Source organism: Hyla sarda, chromosome 12 (genome assembly GCF_029499605.1).
Source record: "Hyla sarda isolate aHylSar1 chromosome 12, aHylSar1.hap1, whole genome shotgun sequence".
NCBI lineage: Eukaryota > Metazoa > Chordata > Amphibia > Anura > Hylidae > Hyla > Hyla sarda.
This window is the reverse complement of record NC_079200.1, coordinates 13,448,362-13,463,855: the sequence shown is the minus strand read 5'-3', so window position 1 is coordinate 13,463,855 and position 15,494 is coordinate 13,448,362. Positions and strand designations below refer to the sequence as shown.

Sequence of the window (15,494 nt, the reverse complement as noted above, 5' to 3'; positions counted from 1 at the left end):
GAGCTGATGAAGTTGAGTTGTTCTTTTCTGTCTAAGTGCTCTCTGATGACACGTGTCTCGGGAACTGTCCAGAGGAGAAGCAAATCCCCATAGCAAACCTCTTCTACTCTGTGCAGTTCCCGAGACAAGCAGAGATGTCAGCAGAGAGCACTGTTGCCAGACAGAAAAGAACAACTCAACTTCAGCAGCTGATAATTATTGGAAGGATTAAGATTTTTTAATAGAAGTAATTTACAGATCTAGATAGGAAGCAGATACAGCACTGCTGAGCACCAGCAGCGCTATGCAACAGTCTATCGGTGGCTAAGTGTGAACAGGATTCAACCACGGTAAGTGCTGATATATGCTGGGGGGGTGCTATCTAGTGGTGCACAAATCGCATGAATATATTCAAGTAGAATGAAGATGCACTCACCCCATCTTGTAGCAAGCAAAGTCTAAGGTGTGCAAACGTTGCAAACGCTGCAAACGTCTAAGGTGTGACAGCTGTTTCACCCGCATGCACGGGTGAAACAGCTGTCACACCTTAGACGTTTGCAGCCTCCTGCATCGATTCCCTACACAAGCGGCAAGGGTCTTGCCTGTAACGTCACTACGAAAATAAACAAATACTTTGCTTGCTACAAGACGGGGTGAGTGCATCTTCATTCTACTTGAATAATTTACAAATCTGTCTAATTTTCTGGGGCCAGTTGATATAAAAAAAAAAAGTTTTTTTCCTGGAATACCCCTTTAATTACGTCCAGTTATTGTAACACGCTTCTAAATCAATATAAAAACTTAATGGACCTATAGAAGACAATGGGGGAGATTTATTAAAACCAGTGTAGAGGAAAAGTTGACCAGTTTCCCATAGCAACCAATCAGATTGCTTGTTTCATTTTTAAAAAGGCCTCTGCAAAATGAAAGCAGCGATCTGATTGGTTGCTATGGGAAACTGGTCAACTTTTCCTCTGGACAGGTTTTGGTAAATCTCCCCCATTGTATTGTTGTACTTACGGTGTAGTGATAATGTTTAGGTCATAAAGATAAGCTTGCAGTTTATAAGTATATATATATATCTGTTTGCGTATAATTCCTGCATTAGTAAATCCTGGGCTGAATATCTAGGGACCATTAATTTTATTCCCATGCTGAATGACAGAAACATTTTATTTTTCCTATTTGTTATTCATCCATTATCCAATTTATAATACACTACAGATTTGTTACCAATTTGGTATAAGGTAAGTAAAATAAAAATATCAAAAATGGCTGCCATTATAGCATCTAAAGGGCTTATCACCTAGCTTTCCCAGACACCTGCAAAAAGTTTCCTCTCGAAACTTGGTTCTACATTATGAGATTAGAAGATAAAATGCTGGAAGTTCCACAGACTTTGCATTGGACTTCTGGCATTTTGTCTCTTAATCACGTCATGTTGGACCAAATTTTGGGCTACAAGAATGCTGGCCTGTTTACACATACTGTACCTGCAGCCAGAACTTTATGACTAGAGATGAGCGAATTTTTAAAAAATTCCATTCGGCCAATTTGCCAAATTTTCCCCAAAAATGGATTTCGGTCCGAATTTATTCATGGCAAATCGCTATTATAAACAGCTATTTCTGGCCTACATAGAGCCTCAATAGGGGTGTAGAACACTTTGCATTGCTGTATCACACATATGGAGTGTGCTGGGTTAGTGAAATAATACTGTTATTCAGTAGGACATGCAGATTACAGGCATCGCTATTGGAATCATTGTCGCAGAGAGGCACAATGACAGAGCCTTGAGGTGGCATCAGTATGACGCGACCCTATAGCAGCTGAATGACACAGCGTGGAGGTGGCAGCAACCTGACAAGTCCATAGGGCCTCACAATTTAAAAGATTAAAGATATTTTTTAACATTTAAATTGAAGATTTCAAATAGATGAACCTAAAAAGTTTTATTTAATGTGCCAGCAGCATGAGAAGACCACATGGTTGTACAGTGACACAGCCTGGAGGTGGCAGCAGCAAGAGGAAACCATATAGTGGGTGAATGACACAGCCTGGAGTTGGCAGCAGCAAGAGGAGACCATATAGTGGCTGAATGACACAGCCTGGAGGTGGCGGCAGCATGAGGAGACATTATAGTGGCTGAATGACCCAGCCTGGAGGTGATCACAGCCTGGTGAGACCATAGGGCCTCACAATTGAAAAGCTTAAAGATATTTTTTAACATTTAAATTGAAGATTTCAAATAGATGAACCTAAAAAGTTGTTTTTAATGTGCCAGCAGCATGAGGAGACCACATGGCGGTACAGTGACACCGCGTGGAGGTGGCAGCAGCAAGAGGAGACCATATAGTGACTGAATGACACAGTCTTGAGTTGGGGCAGTAAGAGGAGAACATATGGTGGCAGAATGCGACAGCCTGGAACTGGCATCAGTATAAGGAGAACATATGGTGGCAGTATGAGTCAGCCTGGAGCTTGCATCAGCATGAGGAGAACATATGGTGGCAGAAAGAGACAGCCTGGATGTGGCAGCAGCAGCATCAGGAGTCCTGAAAGTGACCCAGTGACCGAGTAATGCGGTGGGTGGCAATACCAGTACCCAGTGATGAAGGTGGGTGAAAAACGGAGAACTCAGATGTGTGGCATCATGAGGGTGGCAGGATCAGAATAGTAGCTGAGGCAGGTAGGCAGAAGAAAATGGTCTATTTTGTAAAAGTATTGAGGCTATGTATTATGTAAAACCTAACTTTTAATAATATTCTGAGGATAAACTATATGTACCCAAAATTTTTTGAAAATCAAACAAAAGTACAGGTGTGCAAAAAACACCATGTGCCACCTACACCACCAAGTATTATTGTGATGCAAAAACCTCTAAAAGGTGGAAGGGAACAATGTATGGTCCATTGTAACCGGTGGGGGTAAAAACTTCTCCTGTAAGGCCTTGCTCCTGCATTATTAATCCCCTTCTTGCCAATTGTTACTCTCCCTAAAAAGGCTCCACACAGGAAACTCTCCCTATTTCCACCTACAAACACTGCCATTTCCCAGGGTTTTTAGGTGGAAATACGGAGAGGTTCCTGTGTGGGGCCACCCTTTTTAGGGTGAGTAACATTTGCCAAGAAGGGAATTAATAATGCGAGAGTAGAGCCTTACAGGGGAAGTTTTTACCCCCAGCGGTTACAATGGACCATACGTTGTTCCCTTCCACCTTTTAGAGGTCTTTGCATCACATCAATACTTGGTGGTGTAGGTGACACATGGTGTTTTTTTGTACACCTTTACTTTTGTTTGATTTAAAAAAAAATTGGGGCCCATATATTTTATCCTAAGCTTAATATTAAAAGTTAAGTTTTATATAATGCATATCATCAATACTTACTTGTGGTCTGATGCGGAGTAATGTCTGTAACTGGGGAGCTGCGCCTTAACCCCTTAAGGACCAATACAAATAAACCTGTACGCCCCTGAAAGACCAGGCCTGTTTTTTCAAATCGGGGATGTCTGTCTTTATTAGAGAATAACTCTGGTAACGTTTTGCCAATCACGATAATTCTGACATTGTTTTTTTGTCACAAGTTGTCCTTCATGCACATAGTAAAAGTAAGCCGATATAATTTGTAGTTTTTTTTACAATGCAAAAAATCATGAAATTTTTACAAAAAATTAAGATTTTTTGCTATTTTAACACTAATAGGTTGCATATATTTATACATACTGACCAAATAGTTTATGAAACTTATACTTTCAGATGTCTACTTTATTTTGACATCATTTTTTAGTTTTTAATTAACATTTTAAATTCGTTAGAAGCCTAACAATTTAACTTGAAATTTTGAAAATTTTGAAAATTTGAAAAGTGCATCTTTTTTTATGTGCTATGCAAGGTTTGCAGAAATTAAAAGGTAGTAGAACATAGGATCACCCCCCCCCCCAATGACCCCATTTTAAAAACTAGACCCCTCAAGGTATTCGCTAGGGGGTACAGTGAGTATTTTAACACCATAGTTTTTTGGCAGGAATTATTACAAAGTCAGTGTTAAAAATTCGAAATTTGCAATTTTTCACAAATGCATCATTTGGGGGGCATATTTTTTGTACATCACTTCTGATATTGAAAGAAATGCACCCTATATTTTATTTAGCTGCTTGTCCCATGTTCGGAAATACCCCCGCTTTGGCCATATATGGTTCCTTGGCCGCGTGGTAGGACTCAGAAGGAGAGGAGCGCCATTTGGCTTTCAGGGCAGAACCGTACCCCCACCCCCACAAGTGACCCCATTTATATACCGCACCCCTACAAGTTATTGGCTGGACCAGGGACCTCTCTGATTGGTCCTTGGTCGGCTGGCAGTATAACGCATCTGTCTGTGACAGTTAAGGCTCCTCATGGATATATCCGCCATGTTGTGGGAATAAGCACCCGCTCATGGCGAATATATCCATCACTGCTGCGGCTGGGTAGCTCAGTGTGTCCGCTCATGACTGCTGGCGGGAAATCCGCCGCTATGAGTGGACACACAAAGCTACCCAGCCGCAGCAGGGAGCTCATTACCGTGACTGCTGCATAATGTGTAGGATCACATGGTGGACATCCGCAGCATATTACATGCTGGGGATGTCCGCCAATGCGATCCTACACATTATGCATTTTTTAAAATTAGATTAATTTAATAAATGTATTTTTAATATATATATATATATATATATATATATATATATATATAATATATATATTTTTATTTTTTATTTATTTATTTATTTTACACTTTTATTACATTTTTATTTATTTTTACACTTTTATTTTATTTATTTTATTTTTTTTTACACTTTTTAATGCTTTGGAATACTTAGTATTCCAAAGCATTGCAGTTATATGCTGCCTGCCAGTTTTCACTAGCAGGCAGCATATTAGGACTGGCACGTCCTTTCAGGCAATACCCAGGGCAGACCTGGGGGTCTTTGTAGGACCCCCGGCTGCCCAGGTATGCAGCAGCACCCCACGATCGCGCTGCGGGGTGCTGCAGAGGAGACAGAGGGAGCCCCCTCCCTCTGTCAGAACTCCTTACAGCGCGCGGTCACTTATGACCGCGGCTGTAAGGGTTAAACTGCCGGGAGTGAAGTGAACTTCACTCCCGGCAGTGCGGCAGGTCCCGGCCAGCCGCGGCCACACACAGCACCCTGCGATCGCGATGCGGGGTGCTGCAGGAGTGACAGAGGGAGCTCCCTCCCTCTGTCATAACACTTACAGCCCGCGGTCACTTCCGACCGCGGCTGTAAGGGTTAAAACTGCCGGGACCGAAGTTTACTTCGGTCCTGGCAGTGCAGCAGGGTCCCGGCTATGTGATACAGCCGAGTCCCTGCCGCGATCTCATGGGTGCACTGGGCAGCACCCACGAGAATAATGGACGAGCATAGACGTCCAGGTGCGGGAACGCCCGCCAACCTGGACGTCTATACTCGTCCGTGGTCGTTATCGGGTTAAACATGTTTGGCACCATCCCTATTTGTGAAGTGTTGGTGTAGCACCATGGTCAATCTACTCTGATGCATCAGGCATTGGTGGTTGAAATCCTGGCTGATCCATGCCTGATTCATATTCACAAAGGTCAGTCTCTCCACATTTTTCGTGGACAGACGAGTTCTCCTTGGGGTGACTATGGCCCCTGCCGCACTAAACACCCGCTCTGATGGCACACTACTGGCCGGGCAGGACAGCTTATCCATGGCAAACTCTGTTAGTTGCGGCCACAAATCAAGTTTGGCTGCCCAGAAGTCCAGCAAATCTTCAAGGTATGTTGGAAGGGTCATGTCAAGGTATGCCACCACCTGCTGGTTCAGGTCCTGCTCTAGGTCTACTGACTACATAGGATGTCTCTGTAGTAGGTCAGTTTGTCCTCCCTCTCAGTGGGTGTAAAAAAAGGCCCCCATTTTATGCCGGTAGCGAGGGTCCAATAAGGTGGAGAGCCAGAAGTCATTCTGCTGCCAAATGGTGACTATTCGGCGTTCACAAGGCAATCAATTGAGCATGCATCATGCCATTTGTGCAAGTGACTCGGAGGGACTCCCTGCCTCCATCTCCACTGCATACTACCACAGTGTGTCTGGGTCCTGTGTCTCGCCTTCCTCATAACCCTCTATGTCCTCTGGCTGCTCCTGCTCCTCCTCTCCTGTCAGATGACTATAATAACCGCCCATTTTGCCAAACCTAAACTGTGCTCCATTTTCCCCTTCCTCCTCCTCTTCCTGTTCAGCCCCCACAGGGCTCATGTGGCCGTGAGATGTAGGCGCACGTCTCCAGTGCCCTGACCAGCCATCCTTTCCAACACTTGTTGTAGGATATGAAGCAGTGAAATGACGTCGTTCATCCCATAATCCTGGCGACTGACTAATAATGTGGCTTCCTCAAATGGCCCAAACAAACGACAGGTGTCACGTATGAGCTGCCACTGGTTGATATTAAAGTTACACAGGGGAGTCCCCCAATCCGCTTGGATCATGAAGAAACCGGTGATGGCTTTTCTCTGTTCGTTCAGTCGGTCCAACATATGGAGGGTGGAATTCCAACGTGTGGAAACATCGCAAATCAGACTATGTCGTGGGATACCGTTCTGACGCTGCAGCTCAAGGAGGGTGTGCTTTGTGGTGTACGAGTGACTGAAGTGCATGAAAAGTTTCCTTCCCATTTTTAGGATGTCTTGCAGATGGAGGGAACACTTCAGGAACCGCTTGACAACCAGATTGAACACGTGTGCCTTGCAGGGCGCATGGCTCAGGCTTCCTTGTCGCAGCACAGACAAAATGTTCTTCCCGTTGTCGGTCACCATGGTTCCCATTTCCAGTTTTTGTGGTAAAAGCCATGATTCGATTTCTTTATGAATGAATTTTAGCAGTTCCTCCCCTGTGTGACTCAGTTCGCCAAGGCAAACCATGTGAAGAACAGTGTGACACCGCCGTGCCCTAAACACATGGTATGCTGGAGGGGCACTGAGACTTGTCTGGGCAGTGGAGGCTGAGGACACGGGGAGGATGAGGAGTGGAGTCACACACTGTCACAGGACCAACAGTCTGAGAGCGTGGAGGAGGAAGTGGTGTGATCTGTCCAAGTTTCTGTTGTGGCTTTGCAGGAACCACATTTACCCAGTGGGCCGTAAAGGACATGTATTGTCCCTGACCATAGTTACAGCTCCACACGTCGGTGCTGCTGTGCACTTTGGTACACACCAAGATGCTCAAGGACTGGCCCACCTTCTGTTCCACAAAATTGTGCAGGGCTGGTACTGCCTTCTTTGCAAAGAAATGACGGCTTAGGACTCTCCACCTTGGCTCGGCACAAGAATTGTGCATTTGTGGTTCTCGCAACATTGCACAAATCTTAATTGCAGCTTAATTTTTCTCGCAGCTGAACACTTGTATAAGATGGAGCTAACCACAAGCCAGACATCAAGGTAAAATAAAATAAATAGATAGGATGATCCACCCCTGTGACTATGAAAACAATGCAAAAGTAAACTGTCACGATCACACCCTATCGGTCCAGCCAAGACGCTAGAGAGAGTGTGATGGTGCAAGGGTTAAAGCCGCCAGACCTCTGGGTATCCACTACTAGTCCTAGCAAGTCACCAAATTAACCCTTAGATAAACGTGTTTTACCAGAGCCTCCTTCAGAAAGGTGAGCTCATATATTTAGTAGGGATGCACCGATATATCGGCGGCCGATACATATCGGCCGAAAATAGCTATTTCGGCAAAGTGCCGAAACAACAAAAAATGTGCCGATAATGACCACCTCCCCTGCCCGCCCACAGCACAAGTTACAAACACTGCCAGTGGCAGGGGCACTCGTGGGGGGGTGCAGCGGGGGCCGGCCGCAACATCTGGGGGGGGGGGGGGTTGCGCTCTCCGGGATAGGATTAGGAATACTTCTTTTTATGTGCCCGGGCCGGCTCCTGTGTGTGGCTGCAGGCGGGGGCCGGCCAGAGCATATAAAACCTAATACTGTGTACTAAAAACCAGGGGGCCTCCAGCTGTTGTGAAACTACAACTCCCAGCATGCCCGGACCGGCAAAGTCTGTCCTGGCATGCTAGGAGTTGTAGTCTCACAACAGCTGGAGGCCCCTGGTTTTATATGCTCTGGCCGGCCCCCGCCTGCAGCCACACACAGGAGCCGGCCCTGGCACATAAAAAGAAATATTCCTATCCCGGACATCCCTGTGTCCCGAAAAATCTTTTCGGGACATAAGGATGTCCGGCGGTCACTCACCATTCCCCGGCGTCCTCCTGCGATCCTCCCGCGATCCTCCTTCGGTCCTTCGCTTCTCCGCCTCTATGGTCGTACACACGGGACGTCACTGACGTCCCGTGCTTACAACCATAGAGACGCAGGAGGACCGCAGGATCGTCGCAGGAGAACGCACGCCGGCCGGGGCCTGGTGAGTGACCGTGTCATCTTGTTCAGTGTTCCGGTCACCGCTCCTCCGGTCCCGGCACCTACTGCTATGGTCCATAGGCCATAGCAGTAGATGTGACCCCGGGCCGGAGGAGCGGTGACCGGATCACTGTGGGGGCAGCAGTACAGACATACAGCCTCCAGCCATACACTGTATATGGCTGGACGCTGTATGTCTGTGGGGTGGGGGAACTGCTGACCTAATATGGGGGGGAGCTGCCTAATACTGTGGGGGGGGGGGGAGCTGCCTAATATTGTGGGGGGGGGGGGGCTGCCTAATATTGTGGGGGGGGGGCTGCCTAATATTTTTGGGGGGAGCTGCCTGATATTGTGGGGGGGGGGGGGGAGCTGCCTGATATTGTTGGGGGGAACTGCCTGATATTGTGGGGGGGGGGGAGCTGCCTAATATTGTGGGGGGAGCTGCCTAATATTGTTGGGGGAGCTGCCTAATATTGTGGGGGGAACTGCCTAATATTGTTGGGGGGAGCTGCCTAATATTGTTGGGGGGAGCTGCCTGATATTGTGGGGGGGAGCTGCCTACAAGTGTGGGGGGAGCTGCCTACAAATGTGGGGGGAGCTGCCTACTATTGTGGGGGAGCTGCCTACTATTGTGGGGAGCTGCCTACTATTGTTGGGGGGAGCTGCCTACTATTGTTGGGGGAACTCCCGACCTAATGTGGGGGAGCTGGCAATCTAATGTGGGGGAATCTAATCTAATTAATGAGCGGAGCGCTGCATTTTACCAGAAGACAGGGAGAAGTCATTTTCGGTATCGGTTTCGGCCGGACATTTTTTTTTATTTTGTTTTCGTTTCGGTTCTGAAATTTCCATTTCGATGCACCTCTAATATTTAGAGATCAAAGCCCAGAGCTGATTAATTAAACATTTAATCTGATAAAAGGTATCACAGTGCTATGCATAAAAATAAACAAATGACATACAGTTACAAAAATGTATAAAAGAGTTTAGCAAGGCAAGTTCAGAAAACAAAAGATGAAGTTCTTACAGCATGATAGTATCAGTCCATGAGAGAGTCAGAGTCCAGCTCTTGTCAGCTTGTTGCACAGCATTGAACAAACCAAGTCTAGCATTGTTAAATATTATATATGCCTTTTTTGGAGGGAAACTCCATTCCCCCCTCCCCTCTGATCCCACCAGGGGGGCATCTCTCTGCCTGGCCCTCTTATCTAGTTGATTATATGATGGGACCAGGGTGCATGACTTCAAAGGAGATGTAAACACACAGCCAGACCCCCCCAATAAAATGCAATAAACAAAAAACACAGGATACACCGTCTGAATGACCCCTCACCCCCCAGGTCTTAGTTTATACATAGATGCAATTATATCAAATTTTAACACATCTCTAGCAATTGATCATTGATTTTGATGTACCGTTTCTCAAAACAGCCTAATTTGTGTTGAGCAAAGGAATATATATTTAGACAGTTATCCTTTATGACAACTCTAAGGTTAAAGGGGTACTCCACCCCTAGACTCCTTATCCCCTATCCAAAGGATAGGGGATAGGATGTCTGATTGTGGGGGTCCCACAGCTGGGACCCCCATGATCTCTGTGCAGCACCCAGTGTTCGTTTAGAACACTGGGTGCGGGTGGCGGGGGTCGTGATGTCACGGTCATGCCCCTCTTGTGTAGTCACGCCACGCCTCCTCAATGCAAGTCTGTGGGAGGGTGTGTGGCAGCCACTACACCACATAGACTTGCATTGAGGAGGCATGGCATGATGGCATAAGGGTTGTGGTCATGGCGGCACTGCTGCCTGCTCCAAGTATTCGGAGCAGAATGTTTCGAACACTGGGGCAGTGGAGTACCCCTTTAATTCATGAAAATTTAGACAAAAATCAACAAGTGGCCGTACCAAACTAAATTCATCCTAGACAATTTTTATTATAAAATACTTATGCATTATTTCACTGCTCACCTTAAACTGTGGTATCATGTTGTAATATAAATGATACAAAGACGAAGAAAACCAGAGGGCACTCTCCACAGGTCAGGTAAACCACTTGTCTTTATTTCATACGGAGCCAAACATCACAAGGTGCAAGGTTAAAAGCTGGGACGCCAGCAGGAGGTAACAGCCATTTCACGCCTCTCACTGCATTTCATTAGACCACCTGATGAAACGCAGTGAGAGGCATGAAATGGCTGTTACCTTCTGTTGGCATCCCAGCTTTTAACCTCGCACCTTGTGATGTTTGGCTCTGTATGAAATAAAGACAAGTGGTTTACCTGACCTGTGGAGAGTGCCCTCTGGTTTTCTTCATCTTTGCATTTGCTGTTCCTCCTGCTCTGAAAGGATTGAGCACCCCCTTGTCAGTGTCCACTCCACACCGAAGTATGTGGCGGCTTGAAAGTGCAACTTGCGGTAAGACTGGTTTAACCATATGTGCCTGTGCCGACTGCTGTGTCTGCCTATCGAGTAATATAAATGATACCGTCTGGTACAGTAGAGTGTAATGGACACCCCCACTGACTACCACAGAGAACAAATAAGTGTTTGGCACAGTTTTGATAAGACTTTAGTAACAAAGATAAGTATCGTAACTATATTATTTCATCAGCAGAACCCAGTTGACCAAACAAAGTGAGGTCTACTGTATATCTTGGGTGGATTTTGTCTATGAGTACATTCTGTGATAACTTTAATTAAACTTAAGAACATATTAGGGGTGGATACACAACCCTATTAAATTTGTTGGAAATCGGTCAAGCAGAAAGTAATGACTACCCCCTTCATACATTCCAGATAGCACAAGTAAGCTTCTGTGCTGCGGTGTCTGATGGATCCACTTTTGTAGGCAGTGACCATGCATTGGTTCGGTCCACAGTTAGGGCTCATTCACATTATAGAATCTCCACCCAGAGATATTCCAGAGATGCGCCATCTCTATGAACACCAATGCATTTCAGAGCGGATTCCACCAAAAACATGGAGTCTGGGGTCTGGAATTTCTACAGTGAGATGACGGCCACAGAAATTCTGTAGTGTGAATAGTGCAATAGAACTCCAGAGAGGAATTTCACTGGGGAAACACATAGTATGATTGGGCTCTTAGATGACAGACAGTTGGGGCAGTTCATTGGATTGGTCTATTATTGTAGGTAGTGACGGTGAATAGATTCGGTCCACAGTTAGATGATAAACAGTTGAGTCAGTTTATTGGGTTGGTCCATTATTGTAGGTAGTGACTGTGAATTGGTTCAGTCCACAGTTGGATGATAAACTGTTGAGTCAGTTTATTGGGTTGGTCCGTTATTGTAGGTAGGGACTGTGTATTGGTTCGATCCACAGTTAGATGATAAACAGTTGAGTCAGTTTATTGGGTTGGTCCATTATTGTAGGTAGTGAATGTGTATTTGTTCGGTCCACAGTTAGATGTCAAACAGTTGAGTCAGTTTATTGGGTTGGTCCATTATTGTAGGTAGTGACTGTGTATTGGTTCAGTCCACAGTTAGATGTTAAACAGTTAAGTCAGTTTATTGGGTTGGTCCGTTATTGTAGGTAGTGACTGTGCATTGGTTCGGTCCACAGTTAGATGATACACAGTTGAGTCAGTTTATTGGGTTGGTTCCTTATTGTAGATAGTGACTGTGTATTGGTTTGGTCCACAGTTAGATGATACACAGTTGATTCAGTTTATTGGGTTGGTCCCTTATTGTAGATAGTGACTGTGCATTGGTTCGGTCCACAGTTAGATGATAAACAGTTGAGTCAGTTTATTGGGTTGGTCCATTATTGTAGGTAGTGACTGTGTATTGGTTCAGTCCACAGTTAGATGTTAAACAGTTAAGTCAGTTTATTGGGTTGGTCCGTTATTGTAGGTAGTGACTGTGCATTGGTTCGGTCCACAGTTAGATGATACACAGTTGAGTCAGTTTATTGGGTTGGTTCCTTATTGTAGATAGTGACTGTGTATTGGTTTGGTCCACAGTTAGATGATACACAGTTGATTCAGTTTATTGGGTTGGTCCCTTATTGTAGATAGTGACTGTGCATTGGTTCGGTCCACAGTTAGATGATACACAGTTGAGTCAGTTTATTGGGTTGGTCCATTATTGTAGGTAGTGACTGTGTATTGGTTCAGTCCACAGTTAGATGTTAAACAGTTAAGTCAGTTTATTGGGTTGGTCCGTTATTGTAGGTAGTGACTGTGCATTGGTTCGGTCCACAGTTAGATGATACACAGTTGAGTCAGTTTATTGGGTTGGTTCCTTATTGTAGATAGTGACTGTGTATTGGTTTGGTCCACAGTTAGATGATACACAGTTGATTCAGTTTATTGGGTTGGTCCCTTATTGTAGATAGTGACTGTGCATTGGTTCGGTCCACAGTTAGATGATACACAGTTGAGTCAGTTTATTGGGTTGGTCCATTATTGTAGGTAGTGACTGTGAATTGGTTCAGTCAGTTTATTGGGTTGGTACATTATTGTAGGTAGTGACTGTGCATTGGTTTGGTCCACAGTTAGATGTTAAACAGCTAAGTCAGTTTATTGGGTTGATCCATTATTGTAGGTAGGGACTGTGCATTGGTTCGGTCCACAGTTAGATGATACACAGTTGAGTCAGTTTATTGGGTTGGTCCATTATTGTAGGTAGTGACTGTGAATTGGTTCAGTCAGTTTATTGGGTTGGTCCATTATTGTAGGTAGTGACTGTGCATTGGTTCGGTCCACAGTTAGATGATACACAGTTGAGTCAGTTTTTTGGGTTTGTCTATTATTGTAGGTAGTGACTGTGAATTGGTTCAGTCCACAGTTGGATGATAAACTGTTGAGTCAGTTTATTGGGTTGGTACATTATTGTAGGTAGTGACTGTGCATTGGTTTGGTCCACAGTTAGATGTTAAACAGCTAAGTCAGTTTATTGGGTTGATCCATTATTGTAGGTAGGGACTGTGCATTGGTTCGGTCCACAGTTAGATGATACACAGTTGAGTCAGTTTATTGGGTTGGTCCATTATTGTAGGTAGTGACTGTGAATTGGTTCAGTCAGTTTATTGGGTTGGTCCATTATTGTAGGTAGTGACTGTGCATTGGTTCGGTCCACAGTTAGATGATACACAGTTGAGTCAGTTTTTTGGGTTTGTCTATTATTGTAGGTAGTGACTGTGAATTGGTTCAGTCCACAGTTGGATGATAAACTGTTGAGTCAGTTTATTGGGTTGGTCCGTTATTGTAGGTAGTGATTGTGTATTGGTTCGGTCCACAGTTAGATGTTAAACAGTTGAATCAGTTTATTGGGTTGATCCATTATTGTAGGTAGTGACTGTGTATTGGTTTGGTCCACAGTTAGATGATACACAGTTAAGTCAGTTTATTGGGTTGGTCCGTTTTTGTAGGTAGGTACTGTACATTGGGTGTGTCCACTGTTAGCTTAGAGAAATTAGGGAGTCAGAGAGGTGAACAATGCCTCAAATAAAAAAGCAATCTCATGGACAAATAGTAAAAAAAATGTGCGGCAAGATGAGATGAAGAATCTGAAGAATGGGAAGGTAGTCTCCGCCAAATGGGAAAATGAAGTCCGAATATAGGCTTGAACTTCTAGTTATTTTCCCGAAACTTTTATAAGTATTCTTCTTATGTCCTGATTTCTAAGACTGTATATTATAGGGTTAAACAGAGGGGTAAATATTGTGTGCAGTAAGGATACAATCTTATTAATAAGCAAGGAATGTCCTACAGATGGGATCATGTATTTAGCTGTGAGTGTCCCATAAAATGTCCCCACAACAATAAGGTGAGAACTACAGGTAGAGAAGGTTTTCTGTTTCCCAGTTGTGGATGGTATCTTAAATATGGCGAGGAAGATATACACATAGGTGACAATGATAAACCCACATGGAAGGATAAATAGGGGCAGAGAGAACAGAAATCCTTCTATTTCTAAAAGAGAAGTGTCTGAGCAAGAAAGCTTCTGAAGAGGAGAAATGTCACAGTAGAAATGGTCAATGACATTGTCGTGGCAAAAATGATAGTTTGAGATAGGTAAAACTCCTACAAGATTAAAAGAAAAACCCAGCAACCATGGCCATGCTGAAAGATAAATCCGTCTCTTCAAGACCATGATACTGGAGTATCTTAGGGGGTTACAGATGGCCAGGTATCGGTCGTAGGACATCACTGAGAGTAGATAACATTCCGTAATGGTTATCCCACTAAAGAAATACAACTGTGTGATGCAACCAGAAAAAGTCATTACTTTCCCTCCAAACAGAACGGCACCGAGCATGTTGGGAACGATGTTGGTGGAAATGATAAGGTCTGAAAAGGAAAGATGGCAGAGGAAGTAATACATGGGGGACTGGAGCTGTCCATTGGTGCACACTAGGATGACGATAAGAAGGTTTCCAATAATTGTGAGAATAAAGGTGGTCAAGAAAAATATGAAGCATACAACACGGAAGCTTTGAAGGTTTCCGAAACCCAATAGAAGGAATTCTGTCACTCTTGTTTGGTTCATTGTCAACTTTCTGATGGGTGGTCCCTAGGTTACAATATTAATCGGTTCCAGGACGACCATTGTATGTTGAAACCATTGTATGTTGAGACCAGAACTCTATGGAAACCTGGTAATTGGTTCTAAAGCCCCAAAAAGTGAGGATTAAAGAAAAATAAATAGATAACTAATATAGATAAAGCAAATCCTTACATATAAAAGTAATAAAGATCTGCTGGGAGCTGTAAATCACTGTCTATGTCAGTGTTTTCCAAGCAGGGAGCCTCCAGCTGTTGCAAAACTACAACTCCCAGCATGCCTGGACAGCCAAAGGCTGTCCGGGCATGCTGGGAGTTGTAGTTTTGCAACAGCTAGGGGCACCCTGGTTGGGAAACACTGGTCTATGTAGAGGACACGAGCTTCTTCAGGGTCCTGTACAGTACACAGTGTCCTAAAAAAAGTAACATGGAGCCGCCCTCACCTGGTGTCCAAAGGAGCAGGTAACCCTGGTACAGGTAAAGAGTACAGAACATGTAATACCTCCCTGTACTGTAGGGGGCGCTACCAGACATCAGTCAGTGCATACGCTTCAGTAAT

At 44.6% G+C, this 15,494-nt stretch overlaps 1 protein-coding gene across 1 annotated transcript; it reads right to left on the bottom strand.

Annotated features, from left to right (window-relative positions):
- Window positions 1-14,006: 14,006 nt before the first annotated feature.
- On the bottom strand, window positions 14,007-15,052 carry LOC130296932 (olfactory receptor 11L1-like). The gene has a single exon (XM_056548997.1). The coding sequence runs from the start codon at window positions 14,919-14,921 to the stop codon at window positions 14,007-14,009; it is 915 nt and encodes a 304-aa protein (XP_056404972.1). The 5' UTR covers window positions 14,922-15,052.
- Between the last annotated feature and the right edge of the window lie 442 nt (window positions 15,053-15,494).

What these genes read in the sequence shown, in the direction of transcription:
- LOC130296932 (XM_056548997.1), bottom strand. Translation starts at nt 14,921, where the DNA reads ATGAACCAAACAAGAGTGACAGAATTCCTTCTATTGGGTTTCGGAAAC.